The sequence below is a fragment of the Brassica napus genome (genome assembly GCF_020379485.1).
Source record: "Brassica napus cultivar Da-Ae chromosome A2 unlocalized genomic scaffold, Da-Ae chrA02_Random_30, whole genome shotgun sequence".
NCBI classification, from domain to species: domain Eukaryota; kingdom Viridiplantae; phylum Streptophyta; class Magnoliopsida; order Brassicales; family Brassicaceae; genus Brassica; species Brassica napus.
The window spans coordinates 1-14,585 of record NW_026013951.1 but is presented as its reverse complement, the minus strand read 5'-3'; the positions used below and the strand labels follow the sequence as shown (position 1 = coordinate 14,585).

Sequence of the window (14,585 nt, the reverse complement as noted above, 5' to 3'; positions counted from 1 at the left end):
ATGTTTGCTACTACAAGTTACTACGCGACGGTTCCGAGACATTCTCGTATTTGGGAGCATTCAGTATTGAATCGAAATAAAGTATTTGTGTTTTTTTGTCAACAATCGAAATATTTGTCTGAAGTAACAATTTCATATTCTTCGTGTTAGCTTAGAAATTATATGGGCCTATTAAGTCGCATGGATAAGCCCATATTGGGCCCATTAAGCAACTTGACCAAATAGCTCAACGTTGGTTCTGTGAGTGAGAGATGTTGATGATGGCTGCGAAGCTTCGGAAATGGCGAAACATGTCGACTCGTATAGATCTGATGCTTCGGAGAGACGCTGTATCAACAAGAAGGTTTCTACACGAAGGCCCAGACACCATGGAGGAGCTCCTCGATAGACACCTAGCGAAGAAAGAGAAACCGCTAATCAACGACGAGGAGGCGGAGTATCTGAACAGACAGCGTCTGACGAGCACGCGCCGAGAGGCGCTGAGTTTATACCGGGACATATTACGCGCGACTAGGTTCTACACGTGGACGGATTCAAGGGGAGTCCTGTGGAGAGATGTGCTGAGAGAGAACGCTAGGAAGGAGTTCGAGGCGGCGCGGTTCGAGACGGATCCGGAGGTTATCACGCGGCTGCTGATCGGTGGAAGCGACGCCGTTTCGTCTGCTTTAGATAGGCTCGCGGAGAAGCAGAGAGAGATGATTGAGAAGAGAAACAGAGGCGATCAACCGTGATTCGTCGGAAACGACAAAGTTTATAACATAGTTTGAATGTTGTACTTTGAAAAGAATGTTTTGTCCTTTTGTCATACAACTGTACGAATACAAGTAACAAAAAAGCAGTTACTAAACCAGCTCTTCTCCTAAGTTCTGAATGGAGAATATAATAAGATATAATTCAAGATTCTACTTCAGATAAACATGATGGCTATTTAGAGCAACACACAGCTGGATCAAATACATGAATGCTTCTATCAACTGTTCCTTCTTCTTCCGTCTATGTCAATGCATTGTAGCAGTTATAAACTCAATGTAATTAGCTGTCCCGCTTTTGTCCACATCAGCCTCTATATGAACAATAGCCATGAACACTTTTAATGTCTTTTCCTGGTTTAAAATAACCAATTGGATTTATGAAAAAGAAAAAAAATTGGATTTGTGTTCTTTAATTTTTGCTTACAGCTTCCATGAGTTGTTTGGTTTCAGCTCAGACTGAATGCCTTTAGATGTATACAGATTCCTCAACAACACACTTGTCGCAGTTACAACTCAAATAAGTTCTTGCTGGAATTTTCTTTATGAGTACTCAATTATTTTTATTTTCGGATAGGCTCTTACTTAGGGATATTTACTATATAAGGACCGAATTTAACTTATATTACTTCCTCAACCCAACATTTTCCGGCTAAACAAACTTCCACGTCGAACTGCAACGAGATTCCTCCACGTCAGCAAAAAAAAGTAGATCAACGGCTGGGAAGCAAGTAGAAGAGTGTTATCGCTTAGCTTCCGAGCAATCCTAACCGTTGCTTACACTCACCGTGTTTGGTTCTTTAACAATCCTCCCGGCGATCCTGAGAAGAGAGAAAGAGTGTAAGCAAAGAGAGAATGAGCCGTACAACTTTTCTGTTCGTCGTCTTCTTTATCGGGACGCAAGCACATGCGCAGCTAGTACCACCGGCGAGGCTCGATGGTTTCCTTTACCCACCGGGTCGTCGAGTTGACCCGGATACTATACTAATCGAGGCGTTTTTTGACCCGGTTTGCCCGGATAGCAGAGACGCTTGGCCGCCTCTGAAGCAAGTTTTTCAACGCTACGGATCTCGCGTTGCCCTTCTCCTTCACCTCCTTCCTTTACCGTCAGTACTCTGTCTTTTTCTCATTCAATGTCTGAAATTGGTAGAAAGCTCTTAGCTTTGGTTAGAATTAGTTCGTCAATGACTTCAATTGTAGTTGCCCTGTTTCATGTATTGATTGATTCGTATATGTTTTATGAAACTGCGAATGATTTGCTTTAAAGATTCAATCTTGTAATGAATCTATTTCGGGTTTTGGGATGATGTTGCAGGTACCATGACAATGCATATGTGAGCTCTAGGGCTTTACACATTGTGAATGCTTTGAACGCAAACGCTACCTTCTGTTTGCTGGAAGCCTTCTTTGAGCATCAGGTTTGTTCATTTTAGCTGTTGGTCGGTTGGTTGTTGTTTGCATCTCTATCCATTGAGAATTTTGATGTGTTTATGATTGACAGGCATTGTTCTACAACGCCCAAACGCAACTCCTGTCAAGACCTGATGTTGTGGAGAAAATTGTCAAGCTTGGAACAACCACCTTGGGAAGCTCGTATCGACATGTTCTCAAATCCGGCTTCACCGACACGATATCAGACCGTGCAACCAGAGTTTCCTTTAAGGTAACATTATACTTGATAGGTTCAGATTGAGGCCAAAAATTTGTACTTGATAGGTTCAGATTCAGGCCATTAACACTCAGTGGTCTTCTATTTGAACAGTTCACCATATGTTATATACACCATGGCCACTCTCATTGTTAACTGAGTATGGAAAAATATAGTATATTTTACTTTTGTTTGTGGGTTGTTATGTGGTTGCAGTATAGCGCTTCAAGAGGGGTTTATGGAACACCAACCTTCTACGTTAACGGGTTCGTATTGCCAGATGCTGGTTCTCCCTTAGATTTTGGAGGATGGAGAAAAGTTATTGATCCTCTGGTTCAAACACACAAGGTAGAGAAGCAAGATGATCTCCTTTCCTTCTTTTGATCAGTGCTTTTGCTGTTTTCACATCCATATCAAAATAAAAAATAGTGCTTTACCAGTTTCATGGGAACTATCTGTAAAGTAAATATATACTTGTTCAAAACCCATCTGTTGTACACTGTAAACTCTCTGTAATGTATTATCTCTAAAGTGATCTGCGACATCTTTCAAGTGTTTTTATGTCTCTATCGTTGCTTGGTCGTCTCTGCTATTAGAGAGCTTGTTCACCACTATTTACTATCTGTAGGATCTTCGTTGAATGACTTGTTTTGTCAATGGTTTCATCATTAATTAATTTGATATTTGTTCAATTTTGATTTGTGACACAAAAGCTTAGATGCGTCTCACGTTTGGTGGGTCAATACTCCCAGCTATATATTTATGAGAATATTTGTACTTGTCTTTTTTGTCACAACCACTTTTGTTTTGTCAAATGCTCACACCAGTTATATTATTGTCTTATCTTTAAAGCTAAGATTATGCCTTAACGAAGTTTTAAAAAGAAATTTTTTGGGGGTTAATACATTTTTTTCTCCAAAAATAATAAATATCAAGAAATTTCAAAACTAACACTACAAAAATGTCAACGGACAACGTTTATCTAAATTTATTAAATACTTGTAAAATACTTATGTTTTCCTTACATAAAAGCTGAATTGAAAAGTTCAAAATGTATACACTTTAAATATTAAAGTTAAAAAAAAATATTATATATTTTTATCAACCGTTAGCACCGATAATCCAGAAAGTTTTCTATTAATAACAGGTAGATTCGGTTTTCGTCTAACAATTTAATTTTATTCTTCTATTGATAAAGCCATTTAGACCAATTCCTTCGCATTTTGTGCAACTGTATAAACAAGATATTATCATTACAAGAATTTATTCTCACCAGAAAAAAAAAAGAAAAAAAACAGATATGCCTCAACTAAACCGAGAAAATTGATATGAACCGAAGTTAAGAACAATCCCGGTTCAAACCCCCTGAATACCGGATCTGAATCAACAAGTAACGAGTAAACTCCTTGGTTTAGAGATCTTGAGCTTGATTTATCGTGGTTCGGTTCGGTTGGGTATAATAAAACCGCGAACCGAGACCGGTTAGGGTAGTGCAAACGTGTGTGTGTGGAAGAGAGGAGTGGTGCGGCTGATATATATGTGAGAGGCGCTTTGCATCAGAATCTCTCTTAGGGCTTAAAAAAGGAGAGAGACGAAGCCGTACAAAGAGGGCTCTTAAACCACTCACTCCCCTCTCGAGAAAGATCTCTAAACCACAACATCCGCTTAAGGTAAGTATCCAAATCAACATTGATTTCTTCTCCTTGATTATTTTTCCATTTTAATGATTGGGTTCCTGTTAGATGGAGAAGTACGACCGTGTGGTGAAGAAGAAGGATGAGACGCCGATTGACGCGAACGAGATTCGTATCACTAGTATGGGCAGGGCACGCAACTACATCACCTACGCCATGACTCTTCTCCAGGTATTGTGTAATTAATAATGTCAATCTGTTGTGTGGTTAAAGAGATGATTCTAAAGTTTTTTCGGAGGATTAATTGAACAGTTTTATTTAGAATTTGTTTTGGTGTGTATAGGAGAAAGGGTCAACGGAAGTTGTGTTCAAGGCAATGGGAAGAGCTATCAACAAGACTGTGAACATTGTTGAGCTTATTAAGGTAATTTTTGTTGTTGTTGTGTTTATTTCACAAAACCGTGGTTTAGATGATGGGTTGTCTGAAAGTTTCTTTCTTTTTACTGTGTAACGTAGAGAAGGATCCCTGATCTTCATCAGAACACATCTATTGGATCCACCGACATCACAGACACATGGGAACCTAAAGAGGAAGGCCTTCTTCCGTAAGGATCCCATTTTCTTATTTTTTAATTGTTTATAATTGCTAACATGTACCTTTGTTCTTACCTTAACTAATTGTTACTTTTTGTTTTTTTTTCCTTTTTTGGTTCTGTGTTGAAGTATTGAGACTACAAGGCATGTGTCTATGATTACCATTACCCTATCCACCAAAGAGCTTAACACATCCTCCATTGGGTGAGTTTCTCGTTTTATCTTTGTTATTCACTTTGTGTGGTCCTTGGCCATGATTAGATCCATGCGTTGTCACAAGCAATTTCCTCTGCCTGACGTACAAATTACATATTCATTTTGACCGGCTTCTTTACTGTGTCCTTGATACTATAGGCTTTATAACTCGTTTCTCGTTATGATATTTATCAAATGATGTTGCAGATACCAGTGCCCGATTCCTGTTGAGTTGGTCAAGCCATTAGGCGACATCGACTATGAAGGAGGAGGTTTGTTCGGTCACTCTTAATGACCTTTATAAATCTCCCATACTCGACTGCTTTATGAGTTTTCTGTTTTATATATCTCGCAGAGGGTTCACCTGGTGGCAGAGGGAGAGGAAGAGGAAGGGGGAGAGGGAGAGGAAGAGGTGGCAGAGGTAAGTAGCGTTCTATTCAGATTCTAAATATATGATTCATGGATCTTTTGTAACGCATTTGTTTGGCAGGGAATGCATATGTGAACGTTGAGTATGAAGATGGCGGTTATGAACGTAACCAGTCCTATGGTGGCAGAGGAAGAGGGCGTGGTGGCAGAGGACGCAGCAGCCGTGGTGGTCGAGGAAGAGGAGGATACAATGGTCCTCAGAATGAGTATGATGCACCCCAAGATGGAGGTTACGGTTATGATGCTCCTCCTCATGAACACCGTGGATATGATGACCGTGGCGGTTACGAGCGTCGTGGTGGTTACAATGGGGGTCCTCAAGGGCGTGGTGGCTATGATGGTCCTCGGAGGCGTGGAGGTTATTATGATGGTCCTCAGAGGCGTGGTGGTTACGATGGTCATCAGGGGCGTGGTGGTGGTTATGAGGGTCCTCCTCAGGGCCGTGATGATTATGATGATGCTCCTCGGCGTGGACGTGGAAGGGGAGGTCGTGGAAGAGGAGGAGGTCGCGGTGGTGGTGGTGGATTCAACAACAGAGCAGATGGACCACCAGTCCAGGCAGTTGCTTGAGACATGAGAGTGAGGTTTCTATGTTACACAAACATAAAAAAAAAAAAGAAGGCCAAGAGTCGTTTGATGTTTTGTTCTATCTCCTTCCTCTCTCCTTATGTTTGATTCTGTCCATGAAGAAGACATGTTTGCCATAAGTGTATCCCTCCTTTTGTTTTATCCATTGATTCGCAGTTTTTTCTTTTAGTTGGTGACTGTTTTTCTTTAAAGTCGCTTTAGGTTTTATCTGTTCATTTTATTTATGGTGGGTTTTTATTGGAGATTTACCTTCTGTTTATTTGCTTCGTAGTCTTTTTAGATGACAGAGTAAGAGTGAATAATTTTTTGTTGTCTTTGCTCTTATCGGTTATAGTTTGATGAAACATTTGATTATTTTTTTTATTCCTAAGCACTTGATCGTCCATTTTGGGAGGGATATTATTTGAGTTGATGAAAACACACACCAGAGTTGCAGAAGCCATCCACTTGTTGAGTGACTTTGCGTCTGGCATTTTTTCTTAGATTCTTGTGTGTATATTTTTGGGCACGTAAGAAAGCAATGTAGCACACACGAAAGCAAGGCAAGCAGCTCATTTCTGTGTATTTTTTTGTTGGGCCTTGCATACTTTTGAGTCTCTAGTCTTGGGCTGTGAGAAAGACAAAACCGACGCCGTATACATGATTAGGAGATACTTAAAAAAGTTAAACGCCGTTGCCGGGGATCGAACCCGGGTCACCCGCGTGACAGGCGGGAATACTTACCACTATACTACAACGACTTGGATGCCTGAAGTGAAAACATAAGGAATTTAACAAAATCTGCGGAACCGAAAAAAATCGAAACCCATACAAGTTTTCAATCATCATTGTGATTGTGAATTTCTTGTTTTGTTGACAACAATTCACCGAACAAGTCGATACTATGTTGAGAAAGAAGTTACTAACCGTGTAAAATATTAATGGGCCATGGCTAATCAAGTTAAGGCCCATTAGAAACACGAAAAGTACTACGGAAGAAAACGAGTTGTTCTTCGTTCTTCGTTTTTCGTTTTACAGTGTTATACAAACGACGGAGAATTCAGAAGACTGAGGTCGCGAGAAATCCAGAAATCAAAATAAACAAGCAAAAGTAGCAAGAAGAAGATGCCAAAGAAGGTTTGCTTCCTCAGACTTAAAGAATTGTTGCTGATTGTTATGTAGCCTACCTAGTGTTTATTCAAATGCTCTTCTTTGTGCAGAATGCTTGCTATGCGCTCTGAATCGAATACAGCATTGTGCAAAGTTTCCACTGCAATCGATTCTTATATCGTGAGGTGCAAAAGCGTTTTACTTTGTTTTGCTTTTCTTTGTCATAAGATTAATGTCGTGAAAGATTGATGTTTTTGTTTTGTTCTAGGTGTTGTGTAAAAGGCTCTCTCTTGGAGGTGAACGAGAGGTTAATCAAGCAGCCTCAACTTCTTAATTCATCGGTAAGATATACATCTTTCTTTTTATCTTTTCTAACAAATCTTTATACTGATGAACTTAAGAAACTGAATGGATACTTAAATTTCTATGATGTTATTTTATAAATGTCAAGTATTTTGCTTACGGAATCAACCAACATGGAATATATAACTCAAAATGGATTTGATTATTATTTCTTTGTTTTTTTATATGCAAGTAGGCTAAAGCTCCATGATGATGTTCTGTATTCTGACTATATCTTCTTGTTACAAAATCTGATTTTAGGCTGATCGAGAAGGATAATTATGCCAAGGACCTGCAGATTGGACCAAAAACAAGGAATCACTGATCACCTTGGAGGAGGAGTATTAACAAAAGAAACAAGTGGCTCTATGATACAGTTATGAGAAACCACGGTTGACTCTCTTTGTTGTTTTATTGAAGAAAATAAACAAGTGGCTCTATGATACAGTTTTAAGAAACCACGGTTGGCTTTCTTTGGGAACCGTGTTTGATCTGAAGCTGATGATTAGGCTTTAAGTCAGATTAGAACTTTGAAGTTTTATTGCAGTCTTTGTTGTTCTGCAATATTCATAATTAAGCTGTTGTGTTGTGTTTTATCTGACAATAAAATTTTGAAATTGAAGATCCTTTTAGGTCTATGATGTTCTTAATTGAACTTTTTTGATGTGCCAAATGAACAAATATATATACGTTGAGTACTAATACTCACAATGTGTAACACCAATCCGTTGTCGTCCAGCGGTTAGGATATCTGGCTTTCACCCAGGAGACCCGGGTTCGATTCCCGGCAACGGAGCTTTTTGTTCGGTGTAACAACAACTGTTTGTAGATTTCACACAGTGGTAATTTCTTTGATTAATCTAAAGAACCTTAAAACATTTTATTAGTCACCAATGTCCCTTGTTCAAGATTTATATCCGGCCAAAAAAATATAGATTGATCTGATCCTGATCCTGATTTTACTTGTAAAATGTTTCGAAAACTTTCTACTACCATGGAAACTCGAATCCATATCTTTAATGAACGAGATAATGATGAAGTCAATACTCAAAATCTCTGCCTCAACCTCGAAACTGTTCAAAGAATAATCTCACACTTCAATCATTTTCCCCACTTTTAAAGTCCCATTAATTCAAACAAAGCTTATAATATTACAGAAGGTGGATACAGAAACACATGAACTGAACTTTATTAAGGAGAAAGGGTAGCACCACACAATCTTGAAATCAAATTCAACCCATAAACGTAAATGCTTTCACAATCATATAACTTGAAGATGACAGAACCGGAACCAAAGAAACAAAACTGAACCAAACACTTCCAAGAGCAACCCACTCATGCACCAGTCTAAGCCATCTATCTTACACTTCAATCCATAACTTGTTATTAAATCAAACTATAGTATACTTTTCTTTACAACCGACTTAACCTCGTGGAACCCATTTTATTAGCCATCTCCTTAAGCACGAACTTAGGAATCTTCCCTGTAGATGTCTTAGGCAACTCATCAAGAAACACAACCGTTTTAGGCACCATGTAACGTGGCATCTTCTCCCTACAATACTCTATCATCTCCTTCTCCGTGGGTTTCCGGGTCAACCCAGGTTTTAAACTAACGAAAGCACACGGCGTCTCTCCCCATTGCTCATCCGGTCTAGCCACCACAGCCGCTTCATTCACCGCCGGGTGCGTGTACAACACCGCCTCCACCTCCACACTACTCACATTCTCTCCACCCGTTATGATTACATCTTTCGACCTATCTTTAATCTCTAGATACCCATCTCCGTGCAACACTCCGACGTCTCCGGTGAAGAACCACCCGTTCTTCAGAGTCTTCCTCGTTCCGACAGGATCTTTTAAGTAACCGAGCATGACCGAACTCCCTCTCATCACTATCTCCCCCATCGTTGCACCATCTCTCTCCACGCTCCGACCCGAACCCGGATCCACCACGTCTATTTTGGTAAACCCGACGGTTCCCACTCCTTGCCGGCCTTTCAGCCTCGCCTGATCACTCGCCGGCAAACGGTTCCACTGTGGCTTCCACGCGCAGGAGACCACCACGCCGGCTGTTTCCGTTAAACCGTACCCGTGGCTGATAACGAAACCGAGAGACTCCGCGCGGAGGAGCACCGTGACCGGCGGTGAAGAACCGGCGGTTAAGAAATGAACCGGACTTTTAAGAGGTTCCTCATGAGTCGCCGTTAACATGTTAAGCACAACGGGCGCGCCGCACATGTGAGTAACGCCGTGATCACGGATCAAACGGTGGATTAACGGCGCTTGGAACTTACGTAAACAGACGTTAGTTCCTCCAACGGCGGCGATAGCCCATGGGTAACACCAACCGTTAGCGTGGAATATCGGTAGGGTCCACAAGTAAACCGGATTCTTCGGTACGGTCCAGTCGATTAATGAATCCAACGACATGACGAAAATACCCCTGTGACAGTGAACCACTCCTTTGGGAGACGAAGTCGTACCGGAGGTGTAGTTGACCACAATCGGATCCCACTCGCTCTCGGGTCGGATCCAGTTAAAATCCGGATCTCCTCTCTCCACTAAAACACTGTAGGAGTAACAGAATTTCGAACGGTCCGCCACGTCAGCACCATCTCCCCCCTCCTCGTCCTCCTCGATGAGGACGAGAATCGGCGGCTTGTCAAGTTTCTTGATCGCTTCGACGGCGAGGTCGGAGTAAAAGACGTCGACGAAGAGAAGCTTAGATTCGCAGTGGCGGAGGAGAACAGAGACGGTGGTAGCGTCGAGGCGAGTGTTGATGTTGTTGAGGATTGCGCCGCTCATCGGAACGGCGAACTGGAGCTCGTACATGGCCGGAGTGTTAGCGGAGAGGACGGATACGACGTCGGATCTTTTGATACCGATTGAAGACAGAGAGGAGGCGACGCGGAGGCAACGGAGATTGGTCTCCCGCCATGTGTACACGGTGGAGTTGCCGTAAATGATGGAGGTACAGTCTCCATACACGGTGGCTGCTCTTTCGAGGAAGCCTAAGGGCGTCAACGGTGGTGAGTTTGCAGCACTTGGCTTCAACTCCTCCATTTATTTTCTTGATATTCTTGAGTGTCCACAACAAAAGATAGATAGAGCTATTTATAGAGATAGAGCCAAGCTTCAGACAAAAATAAAGTTACGTTTGTAACTCATAGTCGCCTGGATTTGGTAACTGTAAGAAAAGTCAGTAACTGCTCCGACGAGGAATAATATCAGAATGAATTTAACTGTGGTTTATTGTAGTTTAAGAAGATTAGTTTAAGACAAGGAGTGACCACAACTAAAGATAGACTATTGGTGACATGTAGTATTAGCTTTGAGTTACCAAAAACGTTATAGTTCGATGTAACTTGCAGTAAAAATTATGTGGTATAAATTATAGATTTATGTAGTGAGTTTGCAGTATAAATTTGAGTTAATACATTTTAAAAACAATTGACTGGTAACATTTTTGATGTATAAGTTGCAGTATGTATAATTTTTTAAAGAAAATCTAAATATCAGAAATAATAACACCTATTATATATTTAATAAAATAATTAGAAAAACTAAATATAATTTAAAAATTAAGAACATATATATTAAGAAACAAATTAATAATTAAAATTAACAAATAAAATCATAGGATATAACATTTTAATCATCAAACAAAATTAACAATTAAATATAAAAACAAATTTGGATTAACTAACTAGAGTTTAAAAAAACTAACAAAACTGAAAATAATTAGAAAGTCTTTCACTAACAAGTAGGTTATGTATTAAAATATTGTATTACTTAGCAACAAGTAAACGTACAATATGATCATGTACTATTTTTTTTTAATTTGTTAAAAAATAAAAAAAAAAGGACGTGGAAAAATAAAAAAGAATGTGGGATAGTTAATAGAAAACCAAAATTTATTTAACACAAGTCTTAATACATGAGAATTTTGTTGATGTTGATTTAAGATTTGATTTATGTTTTTTACAAAGGACATAACTCAAACTAGTAACTCAACAATAATACATTATAACTCAAACCTAACATCAAAAACTCAAAACTAATTCATGATTGGTGACATTTTTGATTTTTGTGCATAACTCAAACTAAATCAACTCTAATACATGTTACCAATCAAAGCCTCATGCAATTTTTTTATTTGGTTAGTGAAGATTAAGATCTCGATTAGTTGTAAGAAAAGTCAGTAACTGCTCCAACAAGGAATGATAAGAAGATAAAAGCAAGATTAACCCGGTCCTTTTATTAGAGATTCTTAACTCATGATTTGACATTTTTTTTTACATTTTTCGGTTAAAAAACGTCTTTTATACCTCTTATTTAATAGACGTTCTTAATTTTTCTTAGTTAAAAGTAAAAAACCATTTCAGTTAAGAACCTCAGTCAGGTTAATCATGATATAAGGTCTGGTTGGCTAAATGACTTTACTTTAGCTTTACGATGTAGAGATTTGGCTATAGAAGTTGTTTTTCTACCAAAACAAAGTATTTATAAAAGTTTCTTTTGTAATTAAAATATGGTTTATTATTTTATAAATATAATTTAAATATATAAATTCGATTAATAATAAGAACATGAAATATATATATATATAGATTAAGATAGTGCAATATAGATCTAAGATATATTAATATATCAAACAAGATTTATAATAAAATTGATATAAATTTAGATAAATGTATTAATTATTAGGGAACCAAATATTTTAGAGAAAAAAAGGAAAAGAAAATGTACTACTTTTGTTCTTAAAACCATGTCTGCTTAGATATCAGAAAACAATAGAAAGAGAAAAGAGAAAATTTAATTTAATTTTAGCCATTTTAGAATGATTAAAGTTTTTAAAAGCAACTAATACATTTATCTAAATTTATCTAATTAATAAATTTTTTTAAAGTAAAAAAAAAACTTAAAAGCTTTCTAATTTTCTAAAGCCTTCAAAGTTTTAACACCAGTTAAAATCTGAATATATTTTTGTTCTGTAAAACGTACATTTGGACATGGAACATGTATACAACATAACATTTGAACATGCAACATGTATATACACTCCTGCAGTACATAATTAAATTTTAGTAAAATAAGAATGAAAATAAATTATAATATTGGAAACGAGAAGCGCATGCTTCTACGGTTCTTCCCAAGACGGTCTATACGTCCATTTGATGTAGTTGACCTGATCGTTGATAGGAACAGAGTGATGGAATCTTTCTTAAATACAGAATGCAATTAAAGGACCACATGCTACTCGCAGAATGAAGATAATATAAACTTTTACTTGTACAACCAATCACACACTATGATTGATGTGATATAATCATAGTCAGCGTCAGAACTTAAGTGATGTTCACATTGATGTATCAGTTAAACATGTGTTTCCAGTGTGGTGATGCATCAGTAAAACATGTGTATTCCAGTGTTATGCAAAGTTTGCATTCAGTTTATACTCAGAGTTCTTTGCTTTGCATCAATTCATGAATCTTGAACGAGTGTTGATGTTTCTGTGTGTGACTATTTGGATTAATCAGCACAACAACAAATGCACAATTTAGCAAAATAAGAAAAAATGCACAAGTGCCCGCAGGATAGACCATATACAATTCTCTGAGACAATAGAAAAAAGAATAGGCGAACCGGACTAGGTGTTCTAGGCACTGTCGTGGCGCTCAATACCACGGCCTTATGGCACTTGGGCCTGAACTTGAAGAATGATGAAAGAATATTTTCAGAAGATCACATGCTAACTGAAGGCAACCAATCACACATAGCAATCGATTTATATGTAAATTATGTTCAATACCAAAAACGTGGGGTAAAAATAATCTTGACATATTGTTTAAGTGATGCAGCACCTCAACCATCTTTTCACTCGGAGAAAGAGCTTCAGTGTTCAGATTCTAGAATGTTCAGTTCATGAGTATCTTTGAGTACTTGTACGACATAACTCTTTATCATGAAGCCACTGATTCATATTCTCATGTCAGCATAACTCGTAGCTTGCCATTATATAACAGCAATTTCGTTTCTTGTATGAATGTCTCAACTATCAGCTCTAACTTGGAGAGTCTCAACTATCATCTCTAACTTGGAGACTTGCTTCCTTCATCTGGAAAAGGAATCTAAAGAAGGTGTTTAAGTAGCATGGAAGCCACCGAAACAGAGCGATCAGTAATTCGCATGAATGACGAAGCAGATGAACAAGATAAAAGATATTTGCAAAGCAAACCAACATCACCCTTTAAGATAAATCAAAGCGCAAACATAGGTTCTCGATTATAAATAAAGAGGACGAACAGTCACAAATTTAAACACGAAATAAAAAGGAACCCGAAGTCATCGACAAATAACGTAAAGGAAGAAACTGGGTGGTTTGCTTCAACACGACAAAGACTATCTTCTCTTGATCATTCAAAAGCCCATTGGTTCTCCCTGCGCACCTCTCCTCCTCTTCCTCGGCAGTAAAGTCGTTCTTGATGTTGAAGGTCGTGCGAATCTCCTCTGGAGTCTTCCCCTTGATCATATCAGCCACCGTCTGGCATGTCAAGTCAAGAAGGTTCTTGATGTTCAAATAGTTAGCCGCCTGCAAGTTCCAAATCCAATTCAAAACCATTAGATCCAATTCAAATCACGCTCAATTCCATACGAATCCTAACAATCTCAAGAAAGATCCAATCTTTAAACGAAACCCCCAAATTAGAACGAAACCCTAATTTCAAAATCAGAAATCCTTACCAGGATGAGTTCGAAGAGGGTAGCTTGATCGATCTTCATGAACTCGGCGTCCCAGGCCTTGAGGTCATCGTCGGAGGAAGCGCCGCCATCGACGGCCTCGGTCTTAGAAGCGGCGGCGTCGACGTGTTTCTTGCAGTACTCAATCACCTTCGCGAGGATCTTGCTCGTGACGTTGGGAAGAGGGATCCCGTTGTCGACGCAGTCGTCTTCGACCATGTGCGCTATGGTCTGAGACTCGAGAGCCACGGCCTCGTCGACCTCGAAAGACTCGCCGTCGGAGCTTTTCAACACAATCTTCTTCGTCGACATCTTTGAGAGTTTTGATTTCGAGAGGAGCGATGAAGGTATTCGAGGGAAGCGTCTTACTTGTTTTATATATAGAAATCCCTAATTTATTTTTATACTAGTGGTATTCCGGCGCTACGCGCCGGGTTAGTATATTTTTTCTTAAATAAATTTAAAGTTCATTTATAATCTTAGTAACAAAATATATTTAAAATATGAAAATGAAAATATGTTGAAAGAGAATAATATTTTTTGATCTATGTGATATTGGTTTACGACCGTAGA

General features: G+C 38.7%; 4 protein-coding genes, 2 non-coding genes and 1 pseudogene across 6 annotated transcripts; 4 read left to right on the top strand and 3 right to left on the bottom strand.

Moving 5' to 3' along the window:
• The first annotated feature begins 22 nt into the window (after positions 1 to 22).
• Positions 23 to 975, top strand: LOC125594036. The gene has a single exon (XM_048770355.1). It carries the CDS (start codon positions 252 to 254, stop codon positions 729 to 731), a length of 480 nt encoding a protein of 159 aa, XP_048626312.1. The 5' UTR covers positions 23 to 251; the 3' UTR covers positions 732 to 975.
• A 542-nt stretch (positions 976 to 1,517) lies between these two features.
• On the top strand, positions 1,518 to 2,964 carry LOC125594033. The gene is made up of 4 exons (XM_048770353.1): positions 1,518 to 1,855; positions 2,065 to 2,167; positions 2,251 to 2,412; positions 2,614 to 2,964. Exons 1-4 carry the CDS (start codon positions 1,605 to 1,607, stop codon positions 2,779 to 2,781), a joined length of 684 nt encoding a protein of 227 aa, XP_048626310.1. The 5' UTR covers positions 1,518 to 1,604; the 3' UTR covers positions 2,782 to 2,964.
• A 922-nt stretch (positions 2,965 to 3,886) lies between these two features.
• On the top strand, positions 3,887 to 6,005 carry LOC125594032 (TATA-binding protein-associated factor 2N-like). The gene is made up of 8 exons (XM_048770352.1): positions 3,887 to 4,067; positions 4,140 to 4,262; positions 4,375 to 4,455; positions 4,548 to 4,636; positions 4,755 to 4,829; positions 5,028 to 5,092; positions 5,176 to 5,241; positions 5,311 to 6,005. The coding sequence occupies exons 2-8, from the start codon at positions 4,140 to 4,142 to the stop codon at positions 5,817 to 5,819; spliced, it is 1,008 nt and encodes a 335-aa protein (XP_048626309.1). The 5' UTR covers positions 3,887 to 4,067; the 3' UTR covers positions 5,820 to 6,005.
• Positions 6,006 to 6,505: 500 nt separating this feature from the next.
• Positions 6,506 to 6,577, bottom strand: TRNAD-GUC. The gene has a single exon. It is a non-coding gene; the product is annotated as a tRNA-Asp (tRNA).
• Positions 6,578 to 7,992: 1,415 nt separating this feature from the next.
• On the top strand, positions 7,993 to 8,064 carry TRNAE-UUC. The gene has a single exon. It is a non-coding gene; the product is annotated as a tRNA-Glu (tRNA).
• Positions 8,065 to 8,632: 568 nt separating this feature from the next.
• On the bottom strand, positions 8,633 to 10,373 carry LOC106397413 (probable acyl-activating enzyme 5, peroxisomal). Its single transcript, XM_013837997.3, has one exon. It carries the CDS (start codon positions 10,332 to 10,334, stop codon positions 8,682 to 8,684), a length of 1,653 nt encoding a protein of 550 aa, XP_013693451.2. The 5' UTR covers positions 10,335 to 10,373; the 3' UTR covers positions 8,633 to 8,681.
• A 3,100-nt stretch (positions 10,374 to 13,473) lies between these two features.
• Positions 13,474 to 14,401, bottom strand: LOC125594034 (annotated as a pseudogene).
• Between the last annotated feature and the right edge of the window lie 184 nt (positions 14,402 to 14,585).

What these genes read in the sequence shown, in the direction of transcription:
- LOC125594036 (XM_048770355.1), top strand. Translation starts at nt 252, where the DNA reads ATGTTGATGATGGCTGCGAAGCTTCGGAAATGGCGAAACATGTCGACT.
- LOC125594033 (XM_048770353.1), top strand. Translation starts at nt 1,605, where the DNA reads ATGAGCCGTACAACTTTTCTGTTCGTCGTCTTCTTTATCGGGACGCAA. An exon ending in AAGCCTTCTTTGAGCATCAG is followed by an intron (nt 2,168 to 2,250) that starts GTTTGTTCATTT and finishes TATGATTGACAG; the next exon opens with GCATTGTTCTACAACGCCCA. An exon ending in CAACCAGAGTTTCCTTTAAG is followed by an intron (nt 2,413 to 2,613) that starts GTAACATTATAC and finishes ATGTGGTTGCAG; the next exon opens with TATAGCGCTTCAAGAGGGGT.
- LOC125594032 (XM_048770352.1), top strand. Translation starts at nt 4,140, where the DNA reads ATGGAGAAGTACGACCGTGTGGTGAAGAAGAAGGATGAGACGCCGATT. An exon ending in ACATTGTTGAGCTTATTAAG is followed by an intron (nt 4,456 to 4,547) that starts GTAATTTTTGTT and finishes TGTGTAACGTAG; the next exon opens with AGAAGGATCCCTGATCTTCA. An exon ending in CATCGACTATGAAGGAGGAG is followed by an intron (nt 5,093 to 5,175) that starts GTTTGTTCGGTC and finishes TATATCTCGCAG; the next exon opens with AGGGTTCACCTGGTGGCAGA.
- LOC106397413 (XM_013837997.3), bottom strand. Translation starts at nt 10,334, where the DNA reads ATGGAGGAGTTGAAGCCAAGTGCTGCAAACTCACCACCGTTGACGCCC.